This window comes from Podarcis vaucheri, assembly GCF_965113315.1.
Source record: "Podarcis vaucheri genome assembly, chromosome: 7".
NCBI lineage: Eukaryota > Metazoa > Chordata > Lepidosauria > Squamata > Lacertidae > Podarcis > Podarcis vaucheri.
The window spans coordinates 88,004,431-88,028,596 of record NC_138765.1 but is presented as its reverse complement, the minus strand read 5'-3'; the positions used below and the strand labels follow the sequence as shown (position 1 = coordinate 88,028,596).

Genomic DNA, 24,166 nt, shown 5'->3' with positions numbered 1-24,166 from the left:
ACCCTATCAAGAACACTGTGAGGCGGGTTAGGACTAGAAGGCAATTTTCTGGGGCATTGTGGCTGAGTGGGTAGTAGGGATTTGAACCCGGACCCTTGTGGTCCTAGACCAACACCCTAACCACTTAACACCAGCTTTGGCCATGCTCTGTGAGAAAATACACTTCTGAATAAGCAAAAAGTGGAGCTGAAGGTTCATTAGACCACTGAAGTTAGGATTTCTGCCCCATGTTGGAGCATTTATCCTACCCCTCACCCCACAATATTCATATTAAGATGACACCACCTGTACAGGTGACTGGCCTCTACAGGTGCCAAGGGATTGCAGCAACCTGAGGCCAGGATTAGCTGTCAAGGAAACTGGAGAAGAGGCCTTGAATGCTCCTACGGAGGGAGGGAAGTGCGAGGGTGCAGGAAGGGAGAAAAGAGAAATGATTTCAAGCAGTCTGACATGCTATCCTGGCTGGGACTGATGGGAGCAGTTGTCCAAACCAACTGTCCCCGGGCCTGGTCCCAGAAAGCAGCGTCTCATTATAGAGCAAGAAGTGTAAGGAGGTGTGCGTGAATCTGAATTTATGATATGGTTTGTAGGACATGGCATAAGATTCAAATAACTCTAAATACGACATGAGACCCTCCAAAGATGAGCTTTGGTGACAATGGAACCAGCCAGATTCCAGCCCCCTGCTGAAAGGCATTGAGGAATAGCCACACACATCTGATTTAAGGATTAACACATGCAAATTTAGCTGTCAAGCAAATGCAGTCGTACCTTGGATCCTGAACGCCTTGGTACTCGGACACAGTTCTGGATTTACGTATAAGCTAAACAAGCTATAGCTTAGGGGCCCACTCTCTTGGGGCCCCCCAAAAAAGTTAAAGGGGAAAAAACCTGCATGTATATTTCCAAAATATACAATAAAAAACAAATAAAATAAAACCTACATACAGCAACAGTGGCAAATGGCTTTAGATACCTATTAGGTCCATAAATTACCATATAGCATACATTCAACACAAAAAGGGGACGCGGGTGGCACTGTGGGTTAAACCACAGAGCCTAGGACTTGCCAATCAGGAGGTTGGCGGTTCGAATCCCCGCCACGGGGTGAGCTCCCGTTGCTCGGTCCCTGCTCCTGCCAACCTAGTAGTTCAAAATCACACCAGTGCAAGTAGATAAATAGGTACCACTCCAGCGGGAAGGTAAACGGTGTTTCCGTGCGCTGCTCTGGTTTGCCAGAAACGGCTTAGTCATGCTGGCCACATGATCCGGAAGCTGTACGCCGGCTCCCTCGGCCAGTAAAGCGAGATGAGCGCCGCAACTCCAGAGTCGGCCACGACTGGACCTAACGGTCAGGGGTCCCTTTACCTTTATTATACCTAAAGGGACGTGGGTGGTGCTGTGGTCTAAACCACTGAGCCTAGGGCTTGCCGATCGGAAGGTTGGCAGTTCAAATCTGGAGTGAGCTCTCATTGCTTGGTCCCAGCTCCTGCCAACCTAGCAGTTCGAAAGCACGTCAAAGTGTGAGTAGATAAATAGGTACCGCTCCGGCGGGAAGGTAAACGGCGTTTCCGTGAGCTGCTCCAGTTAGTCAGAAGCGGCTTAGTCATGCTGGCCACATGACCCAGAAGCTGTACGCTGGCTCCCTCGGCCAATAAAGTGAGATGAGCGCCGCAACCCCAGAGTCGGTCACGGCTGGACCTAATGGTCAGGGGTCCCTTTACCTTTTACAATACAAAAAACAGCAACAATTTGTTGTTGACAAAGGACAGCTGGACATATAAAGGGCCCCATTACCTTCAGTAGCTTAGGGCCTCATCTGGCCGTGCTCGGACGTTTTGGCTCCTGAACGCCACAAACCCGGAAGTGAGTGTTCCGATTTGCAAACGTTCTTTGGAACCCAAACATCCAATGGGCTTCTGCGGCTTCCAATTGGCTGCAGGAACTTCCTGCAGCCAATCAGAAGCTGCGCTTTGGTTTCCAAACATTTTGGAATTTGAACGGACTTCCAGAACGGATTCCATTCGACTCTCAAGGTACTCAGCTCCTCATCCAAAGACGCCTAGTTTCAGGTAATCGCTCACTATCAGCCATTCTTCACTAAGATGGGCAAGGTGAGAACCGGGCCAGGAAATTTCAGAAGTATCTATGTAAATCATAGAAATTTCACAATTCGCTCCCCTCTCCACTTGGCAAAAAGGGTATTAAAAAATAAATAGATGCAAATATTAATTGGGCTCTCCTAGCTCCAACAGGACAGAACTTACTCAGCGCTCCTCTGGTTTGCTTTAAGGACAGGTATACTTTCTTTTCTCCTCCTCATAGTGTGGGTTTATAGCAAAATTGTCATGTCCATTCTTCTGTAGGCTTTTAGACTAGTTAGGGAATCTTTCACTCCTTAATCAAGGTGTGTTAGATATTGTTATATGCAACCTGCTTAGACTGTAGCTTTGCTGTCTAAAGCAGCATTTTTATATATTCTGTCCCTCCTATTTTTTGTAATAAACCAAGCCTTTTTCGTTTTCTTTGTGTGAGAGCTTCTTGTGGGCATAAGATTGTTGACATACACACCCCTAAACAAGCACACATCATAACTCCAGCAAAAGATCTTAAATCTCTCAGCAGTGTGCATGTGAATATACACCTGAGTGCTGGCTGCGTACCTGGGAGTCCAGGTACACACTCGTAACAACAATGTCTCTTGGGCTAAGCTGGCCCCTACCATTAAGCCGAGTGAGGCCGCTGCCTCGGGTAGCTGATTTGGGGTTTTCCCAAAGGACAGCAAATCATTAGTTAGCCGATTTATTACCAGCTGGGGCTGATGGGAGCTGTGGCCAATAGACCCACCCCCTCCTCAATCATATTAGCCTCATTTCCTTGTAAAGCCCTCTGAGTTTACAAGGGCTGCCACTGCATCTTGCAGCACAGCAGAAATGTTGGTGGGTGTGAAACAACCATCGCAACTCATAGCTATGGACAGCCTTACCCTCTGTGAATTGTGGAATATATCAAGTGAATTGTCTCATCCTCCTGTTTTCTGCCTGCTGGAAAAGTCACTGTGGGCAGAGCGAGTCAGGATGGGACCGGGTGTGCCTCCCTCTGGGATTATGCATTCCAGATCATTGGTAATTGGTTTCAAACTTCATATGTGGGTGGGGATTGTAGTGCATAAATGCAAAAAAAAATTATAAGTGAGGTGGGACAATTCTAGAACTCATTTAACTTGTGCTTGTTTTTTTTAAATAAAATGTTTATTAGTTTTACAAATTTTTTGAACAAACACACACATAAAAAGACATACAAACACGTATAGTTTCATAACAATTTTTCATAAACCTCTTTTCTCGGACTTCCCCATACCTCCCCTTTCTGCATCCCAGCATTTAACTTGTGCTTGTTGCTAGTTTATTTATGGCTCAACACTTTTAAACTTTTTTTAAAAAAGTTTATTATTATTATTGACTAGGTTTGTGGGTAAGAAGAGCAGTCTTTGGATAAGTTCTGCAGTTGGGTTTGTGATTTTGGTGCCTTCCCCTCCCAGCACACTTTCCCCCCTCATTCTGGTCATATGAGAGCAGAGCGGACTGGGTTTCTCAAAGGCTTATTTGTCTGGAATGTCCTCAGTGGGTTGCAGGTTAAAATGAAGGATCGACTCCCTTTTCTCCGCCCATCCCCCTGGGAGCTGATGGCATATCTGGATAACATCCAGGAGGATCATCTGTGAGGGATTTGCCTCGGCCTTTTTGAAGTTTCAGAGCCTCTTGTTGTGACTTGCTGGTATCATATGCTGGGAAGATTAAGGATGGATACAGAGGGCCGTGGCTCACAATTCTGGAGAACTGTAAGAAGTCCAGAGCCAGGGTTCCTGTGTCCAAGTCTGACATGCTAACCATGACAGCTAAATGGAACCTCCATAGTCCAAGGCAATGTACCTCTGACTATCAAATGCTGAGAAGAAACAGCAAGGGGAGGGATTTGGAAGGCTGCTTAGTTCTACCAAAATTAACAGGCCAATGTTTAAAGTATTAAAAACTTTGTAGAATGCCTGCAGATTGAGAGGCTGGAAACAGGCATACTTCACCAATCAACAGTGGTATTGTCTGTTCTCCAAATTCAATACAAATACAGTCGTACCTTGGAAGTTGAACGGAATCCTCCTGCAGCCAATCAGAAGCCCCATCGGAAATTCGGCTTAAAAAAAATAGTTCACAAACTGGAACAGTTACTTCCAGGTTTGCGGCGTTCCGGAGCCAAAACGTTTGAGAACTAAGATGTTTGAAAACCAAGGTAGGACTGTAATGACGAATTTTTGTTAGTAGTGAGGGGCCTTTTATGAAAAGGTGTGTGTGCATGAACATACGCACACTTTGCACTTTGGAGAAAACTTTCCGTGTCCTGTCGTGAACTTCCACGATACACCTTTCCCTACTTTTCCTTGCAGGGTCAGCATTTATTTTTACAACCTGTTGGCTGAAAGCCAGCTAAGTGTGTGAGGGACAGATGCCTGGATGTGGTTGTTTGCAGTGCCCAGATTGGCTGCATTCTGGGGACGGGTTGGTGTTTCTCAGAAGTTTGTTGGCGGTTCTCCGAGTAGATCAGGAACGGTGGGCATCTTGTGTTTCAGGTTTCATGCTCAGCCAGAGGTTGGGTTGGGGAGCTGAGCAATGGCGACACATAGCAGGCCTGGCCAGTGTGCACTTTGTGGCTTCCCAGCACCGTCCACAATGCCAAGATGCTCTGTGGCAGGCCCGTCTCTGTGGCAAGGGTTCCCTCAGCGTGGAAACAAGGGGTTAGTACAGGCAAGCAGCCAATTTCTTTCCTTCTGTACACTCCTGTTCGGTTCTCTTTTCTGGTTCTGCTTGTCCTCCTCCTTTTCCCTCTCATCTTTCTTCTGCCATTGCTCTTTCAAAATCTTTTTCTCTCCCAAAGTTTGTTGCGGTGAGCAGATGCAATCCATTCTAGGTCAGACCTCACGATCCTACTGCGGCTTGAACATCTCTCACTGAAGACTAGTGAGCTACTGAATATCTTCCTATATACAATAAAATGTAATGCTGTCATCACACAGCCCCCATGGGGCAAGAAGGGGAGGCTCTAGGGGAGTTTAATGGGGGGGGGAATAGAAGGGTGGTTGGCGAGGGGAGCAGGCAGCCCTATAGCTGTACAGTGTGTGTGTCTTTTGTATATATGTTTGCTGCTTCATGCACTCTGGTGTTGCCTCTGTGTGCCAAGGGAGGGGTTCTCATTGAGAATACAACTGCCCCAGAGCTTCAGACCTCCCTGCTCTTCAGGAGCATGAAATGTGCTTCCTCCTGCCTCCATCTCAGCAACGCGTCAACTTCCCCAGTCTAAAAAGAGGAGAAGTTGGGAGTGGACTTCCTCCTATAGTGCTCGCTAGAAAAAGCCATTGTGTGTTTTTTTTATTTTATTCGGCTGGCAGAAGGGGGAATCTTTCAAACGGTTCTATTTCGGTGCTGCGCGGCTGCTGTTGCCGCACGTCAACGCTGCCCTTCCTAGTGCGTGACCGGGAACTCTGCGCTCACAAGTGGGGGGTGGCCTTCACTTTTGCACCAGGAGCTTTCCTTCCCAAATGGGTGGGCCTCCCCCTCCGGCCAGCGCGTCCACAGGTGCCAGTCTGCCACCTGCAAGGTAACGGTGCACATCTTGTATCGAATTGGGGCGGGGTCCTTCCTTTACTTTCTCTGCTGCGCTGGAGTGCGGGGGAAGCCCCTTCCCGAAAGTGCGCTTGCTGTTTTGCAACTTTTGGCTGTGTCACTAAGGGGGGTGGGGTTTCCACCGCCGGGTGGGCTATTTTCAGTGTGCACGAGTGTGTTGTTACGACAATCCTGGCTTTAAAATAGGAGTTACCACAAAGCTGCCATATCTAGGTGCGCTGATGATACGTAGTTGTCCGATGGGAAGGAAAACCCAAATATGGCACCTCTCCTTTGGAAGAGGGAGGACCAATTGTTGTTGTTTTGCAGGGCAAGGGGTATTGTGGTGCTTGGGGGTTCCTCCTGTTTAACTACGACCGCTGGATCCCACCTACCCACGCTCTCTCCCCTACCCCCACCCGTTTCCCAGTGACCACTGGAAGGCTTGAGGTGAAGCACGAGGCCTGGTGTGTGGAAGCGAGAGCAGTTGCTGAGTCATCCACAGGCTGGTCTCGCTGATAGACCCAGCAGGCGGGGGCCCGGCTGGGGGGCAAAGAGCTCAGGCGCCCGACCAGGAGCGGAGCACGTTTGCATGCCTTTCTGGGTTCTGGATCCGGAGCGGATTGGAGGCTTCTGGCGTTGCCTTCCAAGTTCTGCTGGCTCTTCTGGGCTGGGTGGCTCGCCCCACCTGGGGTTCGGCTGCCCAGAAGCGTGGTGGCGTGGTATCTTTGGGGGTCCTCCCAGCCACGTGGTGCCCCTGCTTCTTCCTTGCGTTCGTTCTGACCAAGGGCATGTGAAGTTTCTGCACCACCAGCAGCGTAAGAAAGGATCCTCCTCATCTTGCTATCTCCTTCGCTCCAGCTCCCGGCCTGCTGCAGCTAACTCTCTCCTCGCTTTGCCCATTATCGAGACCCCTGCTTCTCAGATCGCTGCCTGCTATGTCTTCCTGTCCCCCACTCCGACCCCGGGGATGTCTTGCCACTCAGGCCCGCTCTTGACACATGCCAGACCCCGGCGGCTTTCCTCTTCCCGGGCGAGCTCCCAAAATGTCGCACGGCTCAGCGTTTTGTGACTGACCCTTTCCCCCTCGGAAAGTTCCCAGCCGATCTGAAATCGCAACCCATGCAGCCACTGGGTGCTCCGCGCAGCAGCCCATTGCGAGCGTGTGATTGTTAAAGCAAGTTTGCAATCTGGGCGAGCTGTGAATCAGAAGCGGGGAACCTTTTTCAGCCTCCTGGGGAAAGTGGGGGTGCCAGGGGGCCCCCGTCTGGCAGTGGTTGATGGAGCTAGATTCAGAAGTTGGCATAGCTACTTCTGCAGTGGGCAGAACGCTGCCGTTTACAAGACTTGGATTGTGATCGTTATTATTTAAAGGACGCTCTCTCGGCCAGCAAACTTTCCTCGAGAGGCGTTCCCGTCAGTTTGCCTTTAAATTGCAAGCATGGGTTTTCTCGAGGAAGTCGCGAGCCTGCCTGCAGAGAGAGGCTGCCCATGTGCTGCTGACTGGGGCGGGCAACGAACGCGCTTCCTGCTTGGAGTGGCGTGCGCTGCAACGATAAAAACACTTTTGCAGGATGAGGAGAGGGGCTTGCTGGGAGGGCGTCACGCTCTAGAGCCAAGTGGGCTGTGAAATCCCATCCCTTTGTGGTAGAGAGAGCGCTGGACTTCCTTGCACAAACCTGAGAGGCTTGGGCCAGGGCCGGCCCTACCATTAGGTAGAGGCGAGGTTGCCTGCCTCAGGCAGCAGGTGCTTAGAGGCTGCGAATGAGGCGCTGGAGGGACAGAGGGGTGCTTATATGTCTCGCAGCATGCCTTCCCCCCTTCTAAGCTAGCCGGGTACCCTCAGGTGCACTGTAGTGCAGGATATCATCCCATTGCAAAGTGTGGAAGTAAGACCACACTCACAGCATTCATTCAAAGCACTATGATACCACGGTAAACAGTCACGGTTCCAGTTTCAGAGTTCAGGGACGCATCCCAGGTACAAGCCCTCAAGGAGAATGCAAACCAGGACTACAAGCAGGCGTTGCTTGGGAGAGTGTCTTGCCTGGAGAAAAGTCCTGAGGGTCAGATCCAGAGGCTTGCAGGGCCACCTGTGTGGAAGGTTCCCCACCCCTCCTGTATGGGTGGTGGAGCAGATACTTGAAAACGTAGCATGTCTATTCCTTTTCCTTGGAAGAATCTGGTCTGTGTGCAAAACGGGGGGGGGGTGTCAGGGGGCTGCTCTGGGAGACAGATGTGGAGTCTGATAGCCAGGAACAACCTTCTCCTATAGATGGTCAGGGATCCATACAGTGGTACCTCAGGTTACATACGCTTCAGGTTACAGACTCCGCTAACCCAGAAAATAGTGCTTCAGGTTAAGAACTTTGCTTCAGGATAAGAACAGAAATTGTGCTCCGACGGCGCAGCAGCAGCAGGAGGCCCCACTAGCTAAAGTGGTGCTTCAGGTTAAGAACAGTTCCAGGTTAAGAACGGACCTCCAGAACGAATTAAGTACGTAACCAGAGGTACTACTTCCGGGTTAGCGGAGTCTGTAACCCAAAGTGTTTGTAACCCGAGGTGTTTGTAACCTGAGGTACCACTGTAATTGGAAAGAACGGCCTTGGAGACTGGCATGTGAGGGCAGCTTGTGTCACTCCTGGGTTTTTGATGCTTGGACATATCAACCTCTTTCATCTTCCTGAAAAGTCCTTGAGTGGGGGCGCTTTACAGTGGTACCTCGGGTTACATACACTTCAGGTTACATACGTTCAGAAATAGTGCTTCAGGTTAAGAACTTTGCTTCAGGATAAGAACAGAAATTGTGCTCCGACGGCGCAGCAGCAGCAGGAGGCCCCATTAGCTAAAGTGGTGCTTCAGGTTAAGAACAGTTTCAGGTTAAGAACGGACCTCCAGAATAAATTAAGTACTTAACCCAAGGTACCACTGTATTGCAGTTTTTAAGGCTATACATTTACAACCACATGCATTTATTGCATTTTAATATTGCTGTGTTGTCTCTTCCCTAACCCTCTCCTCATAACCCTGCGAGGTAAGTCAAGCTGAGCCATAGCAACTGAAGGTTGCCCTTGAGCTGACCTTGGAACCTAACCAGACACCCTTTTCGCTCAGTTTCGCTAACTAAATAAGAGGTTTTGGCTTTAAAATGTCCTTGAAAGACAATGCAGGGATGTTCTTCTTGGGGGAACGCAAGAACCCAACCAGCTCACTTTTGGTAAACCACTTTGAGTTTCCTTTCTTTTTCTTTTTGCAATCAGACAGTGTGTAAATCTTACGAAATAAATAAAATAAATGGAAACTCTCCTGAGGGGAACTCTCTTGAAATTGACCCGTATACAGTGGTACCTCGGGTTACATATGCTTCAGGTTATAGACGCTTCAGGTTGCAGACTCCGCTAATGCAGAAATAGTACCTTGGGTTAAGAACTTTGCTTCAGGATGAGAACAGAAATCACGCAGCAGTGGCGGGAGGCCCTATTTGCTAAGGTGGTGTCTCAGGTTAAGAACAGTTTCAGGTTAAGAACGGGCCTTCAGGACGAATTAAGTACGTAACCAGAGGTACCGCCGTAGTCAGAACTGGCAGTGTCTATGAATTCAAGTCCATTGTTGCTCCTGTGGCATTATTACTCTTATTACTACTTTTGCCATTCATTCCTATTGCGGTTGTGTTCTCGTTTTTCTGCAGTGCCCCCAAATGTTTCCGGCCCCTGTGATGAACGGGCTCCCTGCCCCGCCAGGCGACCCTGCGCACCCCGGTGGCTGGAATGAGTTTTGCGAGCACCATGCCATCTCCACCGCCAGAGAGCTGGCCCGCAAGTACCTCCTGTTTGTCAGCGAGAACCCCCAGCACGAAGTCCTGGCGGCCGAGAATTTCTCCCTCCAGTTCGCCGACCTTTTCCAGCAGTACTTCCGCAACGAGGTGAAGGATGGCTTTGCCATGAACCGGTTCCGCATTCTCCCCTTCAGCAGGGTGCGGGATTACCGGGAGACTGGCCGGAAGCAGCCGGGTGGCTCCCTCGGGGGGGTCGTGGCCAAAGCCGAAGTGGAACTGGCTGACCAGGCCGCCAGGGGCCCGGAGGCCCACCCCCGAGGCCTGACCAAGGCCTGGAGCTCAGAGGACCTTGCAGGAACGGCTTCCCCCTTGGCCGCGAGGAGACCCTTTTCCCTGGACCGCCTGAGGAGGAGTTGGCGCAGCTTTTTCCGCAGGAGGTCCTTGGAGCCGGCCCCTGGAGGAGGGGAGATATTGGACTCCGTTTCAAAGCCTGGCCTTGCCCGGAAGTTCTTCCCGTGGGCCCTTTCGCAAGACCCCTCTTCTCAGATTCAGAAAGAGGGCAGTCTGAAATACTGGATGGTGACCGAGGCTACGATGGACAGCGGGGCTTGCTGGCAGAGGTGCCGGCTGGTTTTGCGGAGAGCGGGGGCTTTGGACAACGACGATTACATCCTGGAGGTGTTTGATCCCCCCAAGGTGAGTGAAGGGAGCCGCTCCCAGACGCCTCTCTCTCTGTCTCAATGGCGTGTTGCGGTTTTGGTTGCCTTGGGGAAGCTGCTTGTGCTTCTGAAGCACAACTGTGCCTTGTTTCCAGTAAGCAGAATTTGTCTCTTCCTTCATTTTCATTCATCCTCGTGGCAAGAACCACTGAGGTGGGCCGTTTTGCCCAGAGGCTTTGTCTGTTTCCTACGGTGCACAATTATATTTCCAGAATCCTACTGCTAGTAGAGGGCAACGGCTTGCTTTACATTAGGCATAGACAAACTCCAGCCCTCCAGATGTTTGGGACTACAATTCCCATCATCCCTGACCACTGGTCCTGTTAGCTAGGGATGATGGGATTTGTAGTCCCAGACATCTGGAGGGCTGGAGTTTGCCTATGCCTGCTTTAGATGACTCTGTGCTTAGAGAAATTCACAGGGAAGGAGCAGCTTATCAAGAGCCGGGCCATTGTCACAGCTTGGCATGGGGAGGTATCTGTCCAAACGGTTTGTTGTCGTGCTGGCACTTTGCGTGTGGGAAAGGAGACCCATTTTTGTGTGTGTGAATCTTCTACTAGAATGGTGTTCTTGTTGTTTACGTTTTCTAGACTGGTGAGGAGGACCTGGTTAAACGGTGCTTGCCCTAGTGAAAGTAGTGATCATCGTTTTCCCAAGGGAGGTGGGTTTACTGAAAGTGAAACTGAGCTGGGGATGTTGGTGGGGAAATGTTTTGTCTGTAGGTCTAAGCTTAGTTGTGGGGTAGACATCGCTTCCCCACCAGGCCCTTTTTCAGTTGTGCGTTCATGGTGGTTTTGAGGCTGCACAATGCAATCCCACTTTCGGTGCAGTTTTGCAACTGCAAGAAAGTTTGGGGGTGCTTTGATTTTAATTGGCATGTGTCTCGCCAAACCAAAAATGATCAAGGGTGGTGGTGTGACTCCCCTATAAAGAAAGGTCGCAGACTTGGAGACGTTTTGGTTTCGAGAAAAGGAAAATAAGAGCCGCCATTACAGAGGTTTATGGAGAAAATGGGCCGAGGAGAGTTTTCATCCTGTCGTAATACAGGAATTTGTTGACATCCGGTGATGCCGAACGTTGGAGGAGCCAAATAAAAGGAATTTGTTATTTACACAGCCCACAGTTGTTGTTGTTTATAAATGTTTTTATTTATTTTCAAAATTGCAAAAAAGCATAAAGATCAACATAATGTAATATTTGGCTTGGCAAACATACAATCCGGGCAATGCATGCTAGAATCAGAGTCCATCAGCTTATTCCAAAAGCTCTCCCACATCCTTCCATGTGTGTTTGGTGGTTTTCTTCCATGATCTTCGTCTCTTATAGCCTGTGAATGGCTACCAGGAGCTACAGAGTGATAAACGATCAGATTTTCCTTGTGCTGCTCATACGTCAGTTTTTCTGCCAATGCTACCATATAGAATCGAGTGCAGTCGTACCTTCGTTTTCAAACGGCTTAGCTCTCGAACATTTTGGCTCACGAACGCTGCAAACCCGGAAGTGACTGTTCTGGTTTGTGAACTATTTTTGGAAGCCGAACGTCCGACGGGACTTCCGCGGCTTCTGATTGGATGCAGGAGCTTTCTGCAGCCAATCAGAAGCCACGCTTTGGTTTCTGAAAGTTTTGGAAGTCAAACGGACTTCCGGAACGGATTCCGTTCTACTTCCAAGGTACGACTGTATACCAAGATTCAGTATTTAAACCCTTTGCCAATTTCCAGCACCTAGCAACGTACAGCCGTGCTGCAAGTAGCAGAAGGAGCAGCTGGCCTTTATTGGTGAATCTCTTGCCAGGATTTCCCTGTGTCCCTAGCAGCGCCAGTGCAAGGGATAGAGAGATGGGCACACAGGTAGGTTGGCCGTATTTAATTAAAGACTTTAGACAAGGGTGGTCCAATGCATGGCCCTCTGCAACATATGATGCCCCCCCCCAGCCCTTGTTCTGCCTTCCCAAAGCCAGGTAAATGAGGTGTTGGGCTTTGAGAAGGAAGAAGAAGAAGAGTTTGGATTTGATATCCCGCTTTATCACTACCCTAAGGAGTCTCAAAGGGACGCGGGTGGTGCTGTGGGTTAAACCACAGAGCCTAGGACTTGCCGATCAGAAGGTTGGCGGTTTGAATCCCCGCTACGGGGTGAGCTCCTGTCGTTTGGTCCCAGCTACTGCCCACCTAACAGTTCGAAAGCACGTCAAAGTGCAAGTAGATAAATAGGTACCACTCTGGCAGGAAGGTAAATGGCGTTTCTGTGCGCTGCTCTGGTTTGCCAGAAGCAGCTTAGTCATGCTGGCCATATGACCTGGAAGCTGTACGCCGGCTCCCTCGGCCAGTAAAGCGAGATGAGCACCGCAACCCCAGAGTCGGCCGCGACTGGACCTAATGGTCAGGGATCCCTTTACCTTTACCTTTAAGGAGTCTTAAAGCAACTAACAATCTCCTTTCCCTTCTTCCCCCACAACAAACACTCTGTGAGATGAGTGGGGCTGAGAGACTTCAGAGAAGTGTGACTGGCCCAAGGTCACCCAGAAGCTGTGGAGGAGCAGGGAATCGAACCCAGTTCACCAGATTACGAGTCTACCGCTCTTAACCACTACACCACACTGACTCTTGGCATGAAGGAGGCTTGAAGGCTCTGACAAGGCCCTGGAGTTCCTGTGCTTCCTTCCCCAAGCCTAGTCAGTGCACCCCAGCTTTGCGAAGGAGGTCAGAGGGCTCGGGGACCCTGTGAAAACCTCGTGCCTCCTTCCTGAACCCCAACACTTGGTATGAAACGTTGGACCAACACGCCAGCACATGGTTAAACTGTGGAACTCTCTCCCACAAGAGGCAGTGATGGGCCACCGATTTTCATGGCTTTTCAAAGAGGCTTGGAAAAATTCTTGTAGGAGAAGGCTGTGCCCTGATGACTATGCTCTGTATCCATAGTCAAGAGGCAGCAGTACTTCTGAATACCAATTGCTGGAAGTCACAGGAGGCGAGATGCTTGCTCTTGTGCTAGGAGCCTGCTTGTGGGCTTCTCATTGGGGCATTTGGTTGTCCACTGTGAGACCAGGATGCTGGACTAGGTGGGCGATTGGCCTGATCCGGCAGCCTCTTCCTATGTTCTTAAGTACAAGAGAGCAGGTCCCTGCCCCAAAGAGCTTACAGTGGCCCTGTGGTCTAAACCACTGAGCCTAGGGCTTGCCGATCAGAAGGTCGGCGGTTTGAATCCCCGTGACGGGTGAGCTCCCGTTGCTCGGTCCCAGCTCCTGCCAACCTAGCAGTTCGAAAGCACATCAAAGTGCAAGTAGATAAATAGGTACCACTCTGGTGGGAAGGTAAAATGGTGTTTCTGTGCGCTGCTCTGGTTCGCCAGAAGCCGCTTAGTCATGCTGGCCACATGACCCAGAAACTGTCTGCAGACAAGCGCCGGCTCCCTCAGCCTGTAAAGCGAGATGTGCGCCGCAACCCCAGAGTCATCCGCGACTGGACTTAACTGTCAGGGGCCCTTTACCTTTACTTTTTTACCAGGAGGCAGCAGTGAAAGGAGAGACGGAAAGAAGGGATTAGGTCAGGAGGAGTTTAGGACTTTTATCAGTTGCTGCCACCACCCCTCTCCCCTGGTCCACATGTGAGCATTTTTTCTCTCCATTCACTTGGACTCAGTAAGGGACCCAGAACTGCAGACCACGCCATTCAATCTCCCTCTGATTCAGTTCATATAACACTGGTCCTGAAAGATCTTCACTGGCTCCCAGTACGTTTCCGAGCACAATTCAAAGAGTTGGCGCTGATGTTTAAACCCCTAAACGGCCTTGGTCCAGTATACCGGAAGGAGCGTCTCCACCTCCATCGTTCAGCCCGGACACTTAGGTCAAGCTCTGAGGGCCTTCTGGCAGTTCCCTCATTGTGAAAAGCCAAGTTACAGGGAACCAGGCAGAGGGCCTTCTTGGTAGTGGCACCCGCCCTGTGGAACGCCCTCCCATCAGATATCAAGGCAATAAACAACTATTTTACTTTTAAAAGACATCTGAAGGCGGCCCTGTTTAGGGAAGTTTTTAATGTCTGATGCTGTATTGCTTTTAATATTCAGTTGGAAGCCGCCCAGATGGCCGGGTATAAGTAATAAATTATTATTATTATTATTATTATTATTATTATTATTATTATTATTATTCACATTGATTCCAAAACAACTTGCAAACCAAAAGGCAACTATCCTTTGAAATACACCCTTGTCCCAATGTTAGTTCTCCACCCAGCCAATGTTTACAAAAATGCATATCTTAGGGGGGGGAATGTAAAGTATTTTTAAAACAACGCATACATTTGTGAAAATATATTAGGGGAGAGTGCTTGTAAAAATGTCTACATTCATCAAAACTGAAACCTTTTCTATTCTGTCAGGCCTATGCAGGCAATTAGGAATTCCTCTTTCCACAATATCTGATTTCAACTTTTTTTTATGTGGCTTTTATTGCATGGTTCTGTGTGCAGTTCTTGTGAACCGCTTTGATATTTTCTTTATAAATTAGCTGGATATAAGTATCTTTGCAAACAAACAAATGATGTGTTCCTTGGAAGAAACTCGCACTAAAAAGCGTACTGATTTTCGTGATTATCTAAGATAAGCAAATTGCAGAAATGTGGAGAACTTGGTATAAGAGCTGGTTACATACGCTTCAGGTTACAGACCCCGCTAACCCAGAAATAGTGCTTCAGGTTAAGAACTTTGCTTCAGGATGAGAACAGAATGGCAGCAGCTAAAGTGGTGCTTCAGGTTAAGAACAGTTTCAGGTTAAGAACGGACCTCCAGAACGAATTAAGTACTTAACCCGAGGTGTTGTTGTTTAGTCGTGACCCCATGGACCAGAGCACGCCAGGCACTCGTCTTACACTGCCTCCCGCAGTTTGGTCAAACTCATGCTGGTAGCTTTGAGGACACTGTCCAGCCATCTCATCCTCTGTCGTCCCCTTCTCCTTGTGCTCTCCATCTTTCCCAGCATCAGGGTCTTTTCCAGGGAGTCTTCTCATGAGGTGGCCAAAGTATTGGAGCCTCAGCTTCAGGATCTGTCCTTCCAGTGAGCACTCAGGGCTGATTTATTTAAGAATGGATCGGTTTGATTTTCTTGCAGTCCATGGGACTCTCAAGAGTCTCCTCCAGCACCATAACTCAAAAGCATCAATTCTTCGGCGATCAGCCTTCTTTATGGTCCAGCTTTCACTTCCATGCATCACTACTGGGAAAACCAGGGCTTTAACCCGAGGTACCACTGTAATAATAATAATTTATTATTTATACCCCGCCCATCTGGCTGGGTTTCCCTAGCCACTCTGGGCGGCTTTCAACAGAATATTAAAATACAATAGAGATGGGGGCAAGTTGCGGTGGGGGGGGAGCCTCTGACAGTTTGGTTGCCTTGTTGGGATCGAATCAATAGATAGCAGCTCCCCTCCTTTGGCAAGCAAAGCTGCTTTTACATGTCTGCAAAAATTTGGCCCCTGCATATCTCCTGGGACTTGAGGGCTGGAAGCCAGCATCCGTGGATGAGCCGGCCGAGAGTAAATGCTCTTTCCTTCTCTTTTGGGTGAGGTGTGTCTGTGCGCACGCATGTTTGCACACTCGATCATGGCTGCTGCCCCAAAGGAAGGTTTGAAAGCCTTTTCGCCTTTAGCACTGGAAGGTTTTGTAAGCGCAGGTCACAATGAAGATAGGAAAGTCCATCAGCAATAAGAATTGTCTTCTTTTTTTTGCAGAGGAGAAATTTGCTCTCCTCCCTCCTCCTCCTCTCTTCCATGCCTTCAAAGCGCCCCCCCCCCCATGTTAAAACAGGAATCTATTCATCCGGCGCACAGAGACCGGCAATTAATAGAGAGCCGAGGACGGGGATTGAATTTAAACTCACATAGGCTCGCCAAAGGATTTGGTGTTTGGCGTTCGCTCTCCTCTCTCCCCAACCCCCCAGCCCTTCAGGAACTAAATATAGCTCCGTGGGGCCGTGTCGGATGCGAGTGTCTTCCGGAGGACTCAACAACATAACATTCTCCTCATGCAGCTTTTGGCCTTCCTTTAATGAGAGAATATTTTTCTGCACACCGCAGCTCCCCCACAGCCCCTGCAAGAAAGGGGAAGGCAGTCTGTGTTTGCCCTTAAGTTACAAAGGTGTGAGGGAATAAGTATTAAGTGCTGTTGTTGTTGTATTTAAGAAAGAGGGCACAGGGGTCACTTCTTAGATTTGCCGCAAATCCAGTGATTTCTTGTGCAGGGGGCTCCGTTGCATTTCAGGAGATTCCTGCCGAACCCCCAGTGCATAAATGCTGCTTTGTCTGCGTCAAATTCGTTCGTTCGTTATTGCATTTATATCCCATCTTTTCCTCCAAGGAGCTGAAGGTGACAAGCACGTTTTAAACCTCTTCGTTTAATTCCCACAACAACCCTTTGAGGTAGGCTAGGGAGAAGATGCAAAAGGCCCCAAGGTCACCCAGATTTGAACCCTGGTCTCCCAGGTCCCTAGTCTGGCACTGCACCACACCGGTTCGTAATTAACATTAATTACTTAATTCTTATTAAACAAGAGCCACTATTTATTAATTAAGAGTTTTTAGTATACGTTTATTTGTTAAACGGATTTCTGTGCTCTCCCCTCAGGGTACAATGCCCATGCCCAGGCAGTTTTTAAAAAGAAGCTTAGAAGCATCAGAAGATCCCAAGTTAAATACAGCAAATTTGCCATTTTCAAAAACCACAAACAGATCAGCAGCAAAACCTTTTTTTCCTCCCTTTAACATAGGACTGGGATTTTATTTTTAAAGGTTTTAAGAGTTCTCATAAAATTCGGCCGTAAGAAGGACCTTCCATGTTTCTCGCTGGGGGGGGGGCATTCCAAAGGGGTAGAGCCACCACTGAGAAGGCCCCGTCTCTTCCAAGGGAGAACAGAGGAGCCTGCTTTTGAAGGAGATCCAGCTACACCTTGGATTGCGTGGCCTGGATTGCAGCAAGGAGTATAAGTGACTTGATAACATGCCAAGGTTCTCCGCCCCCCCCCCCCAAATCAATCCACTTTCATCCTTTGGTAATCTTTAAGAGCAAGCCTAGTCTCTGGATGGAGCAGAGGTCTATTTCAAACTAGCTAGTGCAGGGAATAAGGGATGCGGGTGGCACTGTGGGTTAAGCAGCAGAGCCTAGGACTTGCCGATCAGAAGGTCGGCGGTTCGAATCCCCGCGACGGGATGAGCTCCCGTTGCTCGGTCCCTGTTCCTGCCAACCTAGCAGTTCGAAAGCACATCAAAGTGCAAGTAGATAAATAGGTACCACTCCGGCGGGAAGGTAAACGGTGTTTCTGTGTGCTGCTCTGGTTCACCAGAAGCGGCTTAGTCATGCTGGCCACATGACCCAGAAGCTGTACGCTGGCTCCCTCGGCCAATAAAGCGAGATGAGCGCTGCAACCCCAGAGTCGGTCACAACTGGACCTAATGGTCAGGGGTCCCTTTACCTTTACCTTTAGTGCAGGGAATGGGTGCAGATTCCTCTCCCCCCCCCCGACTCCCGACTGTGCATGTTAACTTTGCCCCACAGAAATTATAAAGCGGGCAGGGGTGTTAGAGAAAACTGTTGCCTCTGCAGATCCTACTATCTAGCACTATCTCAAAGACTCAAGCCTGCAAGTGATGCTAGTTTTGCTATTCCTAAACTGGCTCTGATCTAGATGCTTTCCCTGGGTTCTGCCTCTTGGTCACATCAAGAACTATCTTTGGTCTCAGCTGCAAATAAAATGTTTTAAGCGTGTTTCAAGTACAATATACAATGGGACTCTAGATAGCGATGGTGAGCCTTATGGAAAATTCAAGGTACAGTGGTACCTTGGTTTGCATACCTCTTGGTTTGCATATGTTTTGGATTACAAACATGTCAAACCCGTAAGTGCATGTCCCGGTTTGCAGCCTTTTTTTTGGATTACAACCCCCTTGTTTTTTTGGATTATAAACAATTTTTGGGGGGAGGCCCCATTGGCGAAAGCATGCCTTGGGTTATAACCTGTTTTGGTTTACAAATGGACCTCCGGAGCGGATTATGGTTGTAAACCAAGGTATACCACTGTATTCTTAAAAACTTTTTTTTTTTTAAAAAAAGAAGCATTTTCAGAACTTTTTTTAATATGTATGTAGATTCCACCTTTCTTTATTTTTATTTCATTTAGGTGATTTATATACCACTGTTCACTCAACAGCAGCAACAGCAACAAAGATCCCAGGGCGGTTCACAAAGAAATGTCATGTTTAAAAAGCAAAAGGCAATTAATGTGAAAAGTAATTAGAAGACAGCCCCAGTTATAACTTCAGATAGATCAAAAATCCCTTAAGAGGCCTGAGAGAATGAGAGCAATTTTGCCTGGTCATGAAAGGACGGCAGAATGGACTCTGGGCAGTCCTCTTTGGGGAGGGAATCCCAGCTAAAAATGCGTCATCGCTGCTAGTGAAAGGACCTGATGAATGGCATCATCAGATGACCTCTGAATCTCGGCAGGTGTTCCATTAGGTACCTGGGGCAATGGCACATAGGTGCAGGCTTGTAGCCATGGACATGCTATGTGATCTGATGGTGAATTTGGGGTGACCTAATGCAAAAATCCTGAGGATCCATGGGCTTTTACCTCCCCCCTCCCAAGCAGCCTCCTTTATCTCTAGCGTCCCTTATCTCCCTCCTGATCGCTTACCGATCAGCTGCTTCCTTTCAGCACACCCTTCCCTCTTGTTTGCCTTAGTGTCCTTTCCTTAGCTGGAGCAGTTTTTTGCTCCTCCTTTTCTTCTAATTTCTCTCCTCATTGCTTTAGTATTCCTGTCTCCTCTCCTTGCAAGTTCGCTGTCTTTACCTCCCCCCTCCCAGGCAGCCTCCTTTATTGCTAGCGTCCCTTATCTCCTTCCCGCTTGCCGATCAGCGGCTTTGTTTCAACACTCACTTACCTCTTTTTTTAAAAAAGCATGATCTGCTTTTCGCCCCTGGGCAATTCGGCTCCAGGGACCACACATTCGCTCCATAAGACACACAGACATTTCCCCTTACTTTTTAGGAAGAAAAAAATGTGTCATGGAGCGGAAAATACGGTAAGTACTTTTAGTGCCCAGAAACCTTGCACCTGCAGTCTCTACTAGGTGTAGCAGAGGGGGATAGCTCATTCAGTAGAGATATCCCTTACTCTTAATCTCAGGGTTGTGGGTTTGAGCCCCTCATTGAGCAAAAGATTCCTGCATTTTGGGGGTTGGTCTGGATGACCTCTATGGTCCCTTCCAGCTCTGCAGTTCTAGGATTCTAATAGTTTCCAAATTGTCTTCAAGGGAAGCTCGGCATAGAATGCATTGCCGAAAGAGAAGCAGAGGTTGGATCACTGTAGCCAAGATAGCAATGTCCCAGAGACTTTGCAACTGGTGAAAGGCACTTCAACCCCAGACTGGGGGAATGTAGATCTCTCCAGAGCAGAGTATTAAACAGAGCCAGGAGGTGATCCACCCACTGAGCTTCTGTCTTGCTAGGATCGAGCGTCACCTTATTGGCTGCCATCCTGCTGTTGGTTCAATACTTCTTGTGCACACACGCAAATACTGTATTCCAGATTACAACATGTTTCTTACCGGTAAATGGATGTGTTGATTTATTCTTTCTGATGGTTTTATCCACTTCCGCAGCGTCACTTGGAGATTTTCACACTTCGTCTCTCCTGCCAGGTCCTTCAGGGCATTTGAGGTGCCAGCTGGCCACTGGGCGAAGGAGCAAGTGTCAAGAATGGCACGCATGACAATGTTTACATGGTGTGCTTTTCTGTTTGCAGTTTGTGTGTGTGTGTGTGTGTGTTGAGCTCAAGGAGCAGATACTCTGACTCTTGGCAGAACTTTTAGCACTCAGTTTGTCTCACAGTTGAGGTTCGGCAAACTTTTTCTTTTTTCCTTTCCCCTTTTAATTTAACGTGCCATGCAAAGCAATGTTTGATTTCATCTAGCAAATCCAGCTCTTGGAACACGATGCTCATGAAATGGTTTTGGACATGGTGTTGGGGGAGAATCCAGAAATAGAGAGACTAAAGCCCAGATTTCAACGCAGGAGGGGGACTTGGCCTAAAAATTGGGTGCCTCAAAAGGAGAAGAATTGGCAGATTCTGTGCCATCGAGCTTCTCCCTTGGGCATCCCCTGGCCACAGGTGATGGATGGACAGCTGAAAGGATACTGGAATCAATAATTCCAGGAAAGCATTTTTCAGGGTGGGTGGGGGCTGTTTTCCCCTTTGAGAGCTGACTCGACTATTCTGCCAGGTTCCAGCCCAGAGCAATACAGTATTTACAGCCAAGCTGAAAAATCCCATGAAAATTGGTACTTCCAACGGAAGCATCTGTAGTCATTTTATTTCAACCAGATGTTACGGCAGGAGAAGGCTTCGGGAAGAGAGGATGTGCTCTTTGTGCTGTGTTTAGCACCATGTGCTGTGTGGGGGTCAGGAAGGAACTTCCTTGCCCCCCCAATCATTATGGCTATTGCAGGGATGGGGAGTTCCTGGCAACTTGGGCTAATATGTGGCCCTTGAGGCATCACTCTCCGGCCCTCAGGACTCTCCCCAGTCCTTGCTCCTACTTGACTGTGTTCTGTCAGCTGAACGGCAATAAAGCATCTTGCTTGAGCAGGTGTGGCCCAGAGATGTCCAGGCTTGACTCCAGCCCAGGAAGCCTTTCTCTACCTGAGATCCTGGAAGAATAGTCACAGAAGGTAATAGGGGTGTTCGCATGTTACATGCAGCAAACATGCAATCTGTGTACATGTCAACAATACCTCAATACCTTAAGGGCCACCTCTCCCCGTATGAACCGACCCAGATCCTGCGCTTGTCATCTGAGGTCCTTCTCTATGTCCCCACTCGTAGAGAGGTTTGGAGGGTGGCAACAAGGTCACCCAGCAGCTGCATGTGGAGGAGCGGGGAATCGAACCCAGTTCACCAGATTACGAGTCCACCACTCTTAACCACTACACCACACTGGAAAGGATGGAACGGGTTGTTGGCCCAAGTTGGGTGTTCCAGGTATCCTCACTTCGAAGTGGCTGTTCACTGGGGCTCCTTGGTTTGCATGGGGGAGACGGTGAGGCCTGGTCCTCCTCCACAAACTACGAAGCGTACACCTTGCAAAACATGACCCACAATCCTTTGCAAGGTGCAGGAATCCCCAGAGCAAAGGACTCAACCTGCAGAGGGTTTCCTGCCGGCAGAACGTTTTGAAACCGCCATCCGGCTGTGACGCAGCCGCTTGTTCCATTTCCCATTCTGAAACCTGGAGACTTAGCACAGCAATGTCTTTTTGCCTCTCCTTTCCATACTTGCAAAACCCGTGGGGTGGATAGGGGTGGGCGAGTGTGGGGACCCCCAGCCCACTCGTTCCAGATACATCTCCTCTGCTCTTCGGATTCTTGTGCTTGATTTCTCTGGAGGCACGGCAGGAGAACCTTGCAGCCCTGAGCCACGGCAGGCCTAACCGCAGGCCCGGCTCGGAAGTCCCTGGGCTGGCTGGCGCCTTTGTGAATGGAGCAGAAGTCTTTTGCAAAGCTGCCTTTCATTCATAGGGAGGGCGGGGGGGGGGGCCTCCTTGCAAAGAGCTGCTTTGCCGCACAGCTTCCTCTTTGGAAGGGGCAGCAGCCCTGAGCTCCTTTTCGGTTACGGCACCGAAACTGTTTTGATATGGGAGTGGGTGGGAGTGGGGTGGGGAGTTGGTTGAAGCGGAGATGCCAAACTTGGCTTTTTGACGAGCCTCTGAAACATAAAGGTAAAGGGACCCCTGACCATTAGGTCCAGTCATAACCGACTCTGGGGTTGCGGCACTCATCTCGCTTTATTGGCCAAGGGAGCCGGCGTACAGCTTCCAGGTCATGTGGCCAGCATGACTAAGCCGCTTCTGGCGAACCAGAGCAGTGCATGGAAAAGCTGTTTACCTTCCCGCCGGAGCGATACCTATTTATCTACTTGCACTTTGACGTGCTTTCGAACTGCTAGGTTGGCAGGAGCAGGGACCGAGCAACGGGAACTCACCCAGTCATGGGGATTCAAAACATAGCTGTCAACTTTTCCCTTTTCTTGCGAGGAATCCTATTCGGAATAAGGGAATTTCCCTTTAAAAAGGGAAAACGTTGACAGCTATGCTCTGAAACAGCTCTTGTGCAAATACTCACCCGCATTTCTCTGTTTATTTCTTCCTGACTTCGGTTTATTAAAATGTTTATATCTCCCTTGCCTTTTGGTGGCCAAGCTGTCCCTTGCAGCTGCTGTTGGACTCCTGTTCCCATCATCCCTGACCAGGGGTTGTGTTGACTGGGACTGATGGGTGTTGGAGTCCAACAGGGATGGAGAGGAGGGGCGGAAACCAGCGCGGTTCAGATTTTAATGCGAACCTGCCTGATTTGCACTTTCCGAAAGAGTCCGTAAACTGAAAATCGGCTGTCGCTCGAAATTTACACCTCTCCAGGTTTTGTGGTTTCTCCAAACAAATAAGGCACACAAAGTGCAGTGGGCATAAGAGGCATGTATTAGTGAAAATAACATATAAAAAGGCGTATGTTGGGGAAAGTTGCTTTGTACGCAATGTGCCTTTAGGAGCAAGCAAGAAACGAGAGATTGAAAGAGACTGAAATTGACAGGTATGCCTATCCATCAAACAGCTTCTGGAGGCCTCAAAAGCACAAGAGAAACAAGTCTTGTTGGTTCAGTCTTTGTCTCTGAGGCAGGGGCTGAATCCAAAATTTATTGCGTAGAAAGCTTGGTGTATAGAAGGAGGCAGGTTGAAGCAATAGAAAAGCACTCTTATCACGCTCCAGAGCATCCCTGGCTCTGTGGTACGCCTTTTGAAAGTCTGTGCCCTGCCTTTGAATCTGTAAACACATTTCAAATTAAACATTTTCTCCGTAGGAAGGGGTTAGCACAGAGCACTCGGCAGAGAAGGGGTGGTGTGGATGAGCATTGGGCCAAAGCTAGGGAGATCCTCGTTCATATCCTCATTCAGACAAGGAGCTCATTGTGTGACCTGGTCGTACTCTGCACCCCCAGCTTTCCAACCTAACCCACAGGGTTGCTGTGAGTGAGGGTTAAAAGGGGCTGCTGAGCTCCTTACAGAAAGGTTGGGTGTCAGTGTAATAACTAGGTAAAGGTAAAGGGACCCCTGACCATTAGGTCCAGTTGTGGCCGACTCTGGGGTTGCGGTGCTCATCTCGCTTTATTGGTCATGTGGTCAGCAGGACTGGTTCTGGCGAACCAGAGCAGCGCACGGAAACGCCGTTTACCTTCCCGCTGGAGCGGTACCTATTTATCTACTTTCACTTTGACGTGCTTTCGAACTGCTAGGTTGGCAGGAGCAGGGACTGAGCAACGGGAGCTCACCCCGCTGGGGGGATTCGAACCGCCGACCTTCTGATCGGCAAGTCCTAGGCTCTGTGGTTTAACCCACAGCGCCACCCGCGTCCCCGGTAATAACTAGTGATTAATAATAAAATGAATAAATAAATGCTAATAGTTAATAATAGACTGGGCACACTGTATTAATACACTAAAGCCAGGGCTTCTTAGCGAATTTCATTTCTAAGAGTACTTTTCAGAATTTTTAAATTCCCGACCCCCCGGAATTTATTTCTTTGAGTGTCAAGTTATCTAAAAAGGTGTGTTGGCAAGCCTGCTTGTTGCCAGATAGGCGCTTCTCTGCAAAACTGGGCTTTTCTTACTGTTTTTGTGTCTTAGGAGCCAACTTCTAGGAGCTAAGGTCCCTCTGCCCCCCCCCCAAAATATTTGGGCATTGCCATTCAAATAGTGTGCATGTACTACATCTTGTAAGGGACGCAGATGGTGCTGTGGGTCAAACCACAGAGCCTAGGACTTGCTGATCAGAAGGTCGGCGGTTCGAATCCCTGCGACAGGGTGAGCTCCTGTTGCTTGGTCCCTCTCCTGCCACCCTAGCAGTTCGAAAGCACGTCAAAGTGCAAGTAGATAAATAGTTACTGCTCCAGTGGGAAGGTAAACGGCGTCTCCG

The 24,166-nt window shown here is 49.0% G+C and overlaps 1 protein-coding gene across 2 annotated transcripts in view; it reads left to right on the top strand.

Annotated features, from left to right (window-relative positions):
• Positions 1 to 24,166, top strand: part of SH2B3 (SH2B adaptor protein 3) — a 75,852-nt gene that overhangs the window by 6,083 nt on the left and 45,603 nt on the right. Inside the window, exons 1-2 of one of the 2 annotated variants that reach the window (XM_082230121.1) lie at positions 5,455 to 5,649; positions 9,343 to 10,125. In XM_082230121.1, coding sequence (XP_082086247.1) covers positions 9,352 to 10,125 — 774 coding nt within the window. In that variant the 5' untranslated portion in view covers positions 5,455 to 5,649; positions 9,343 to 9,351. Of the gene's footprint in view, positions 1 to 5,454; positions 5,650 to 9,342; positions 10,126 to 24,166 lie in introns of those variants that run through there. The other variant, XM_082230120.1, reaches the window with a different exon arrangement.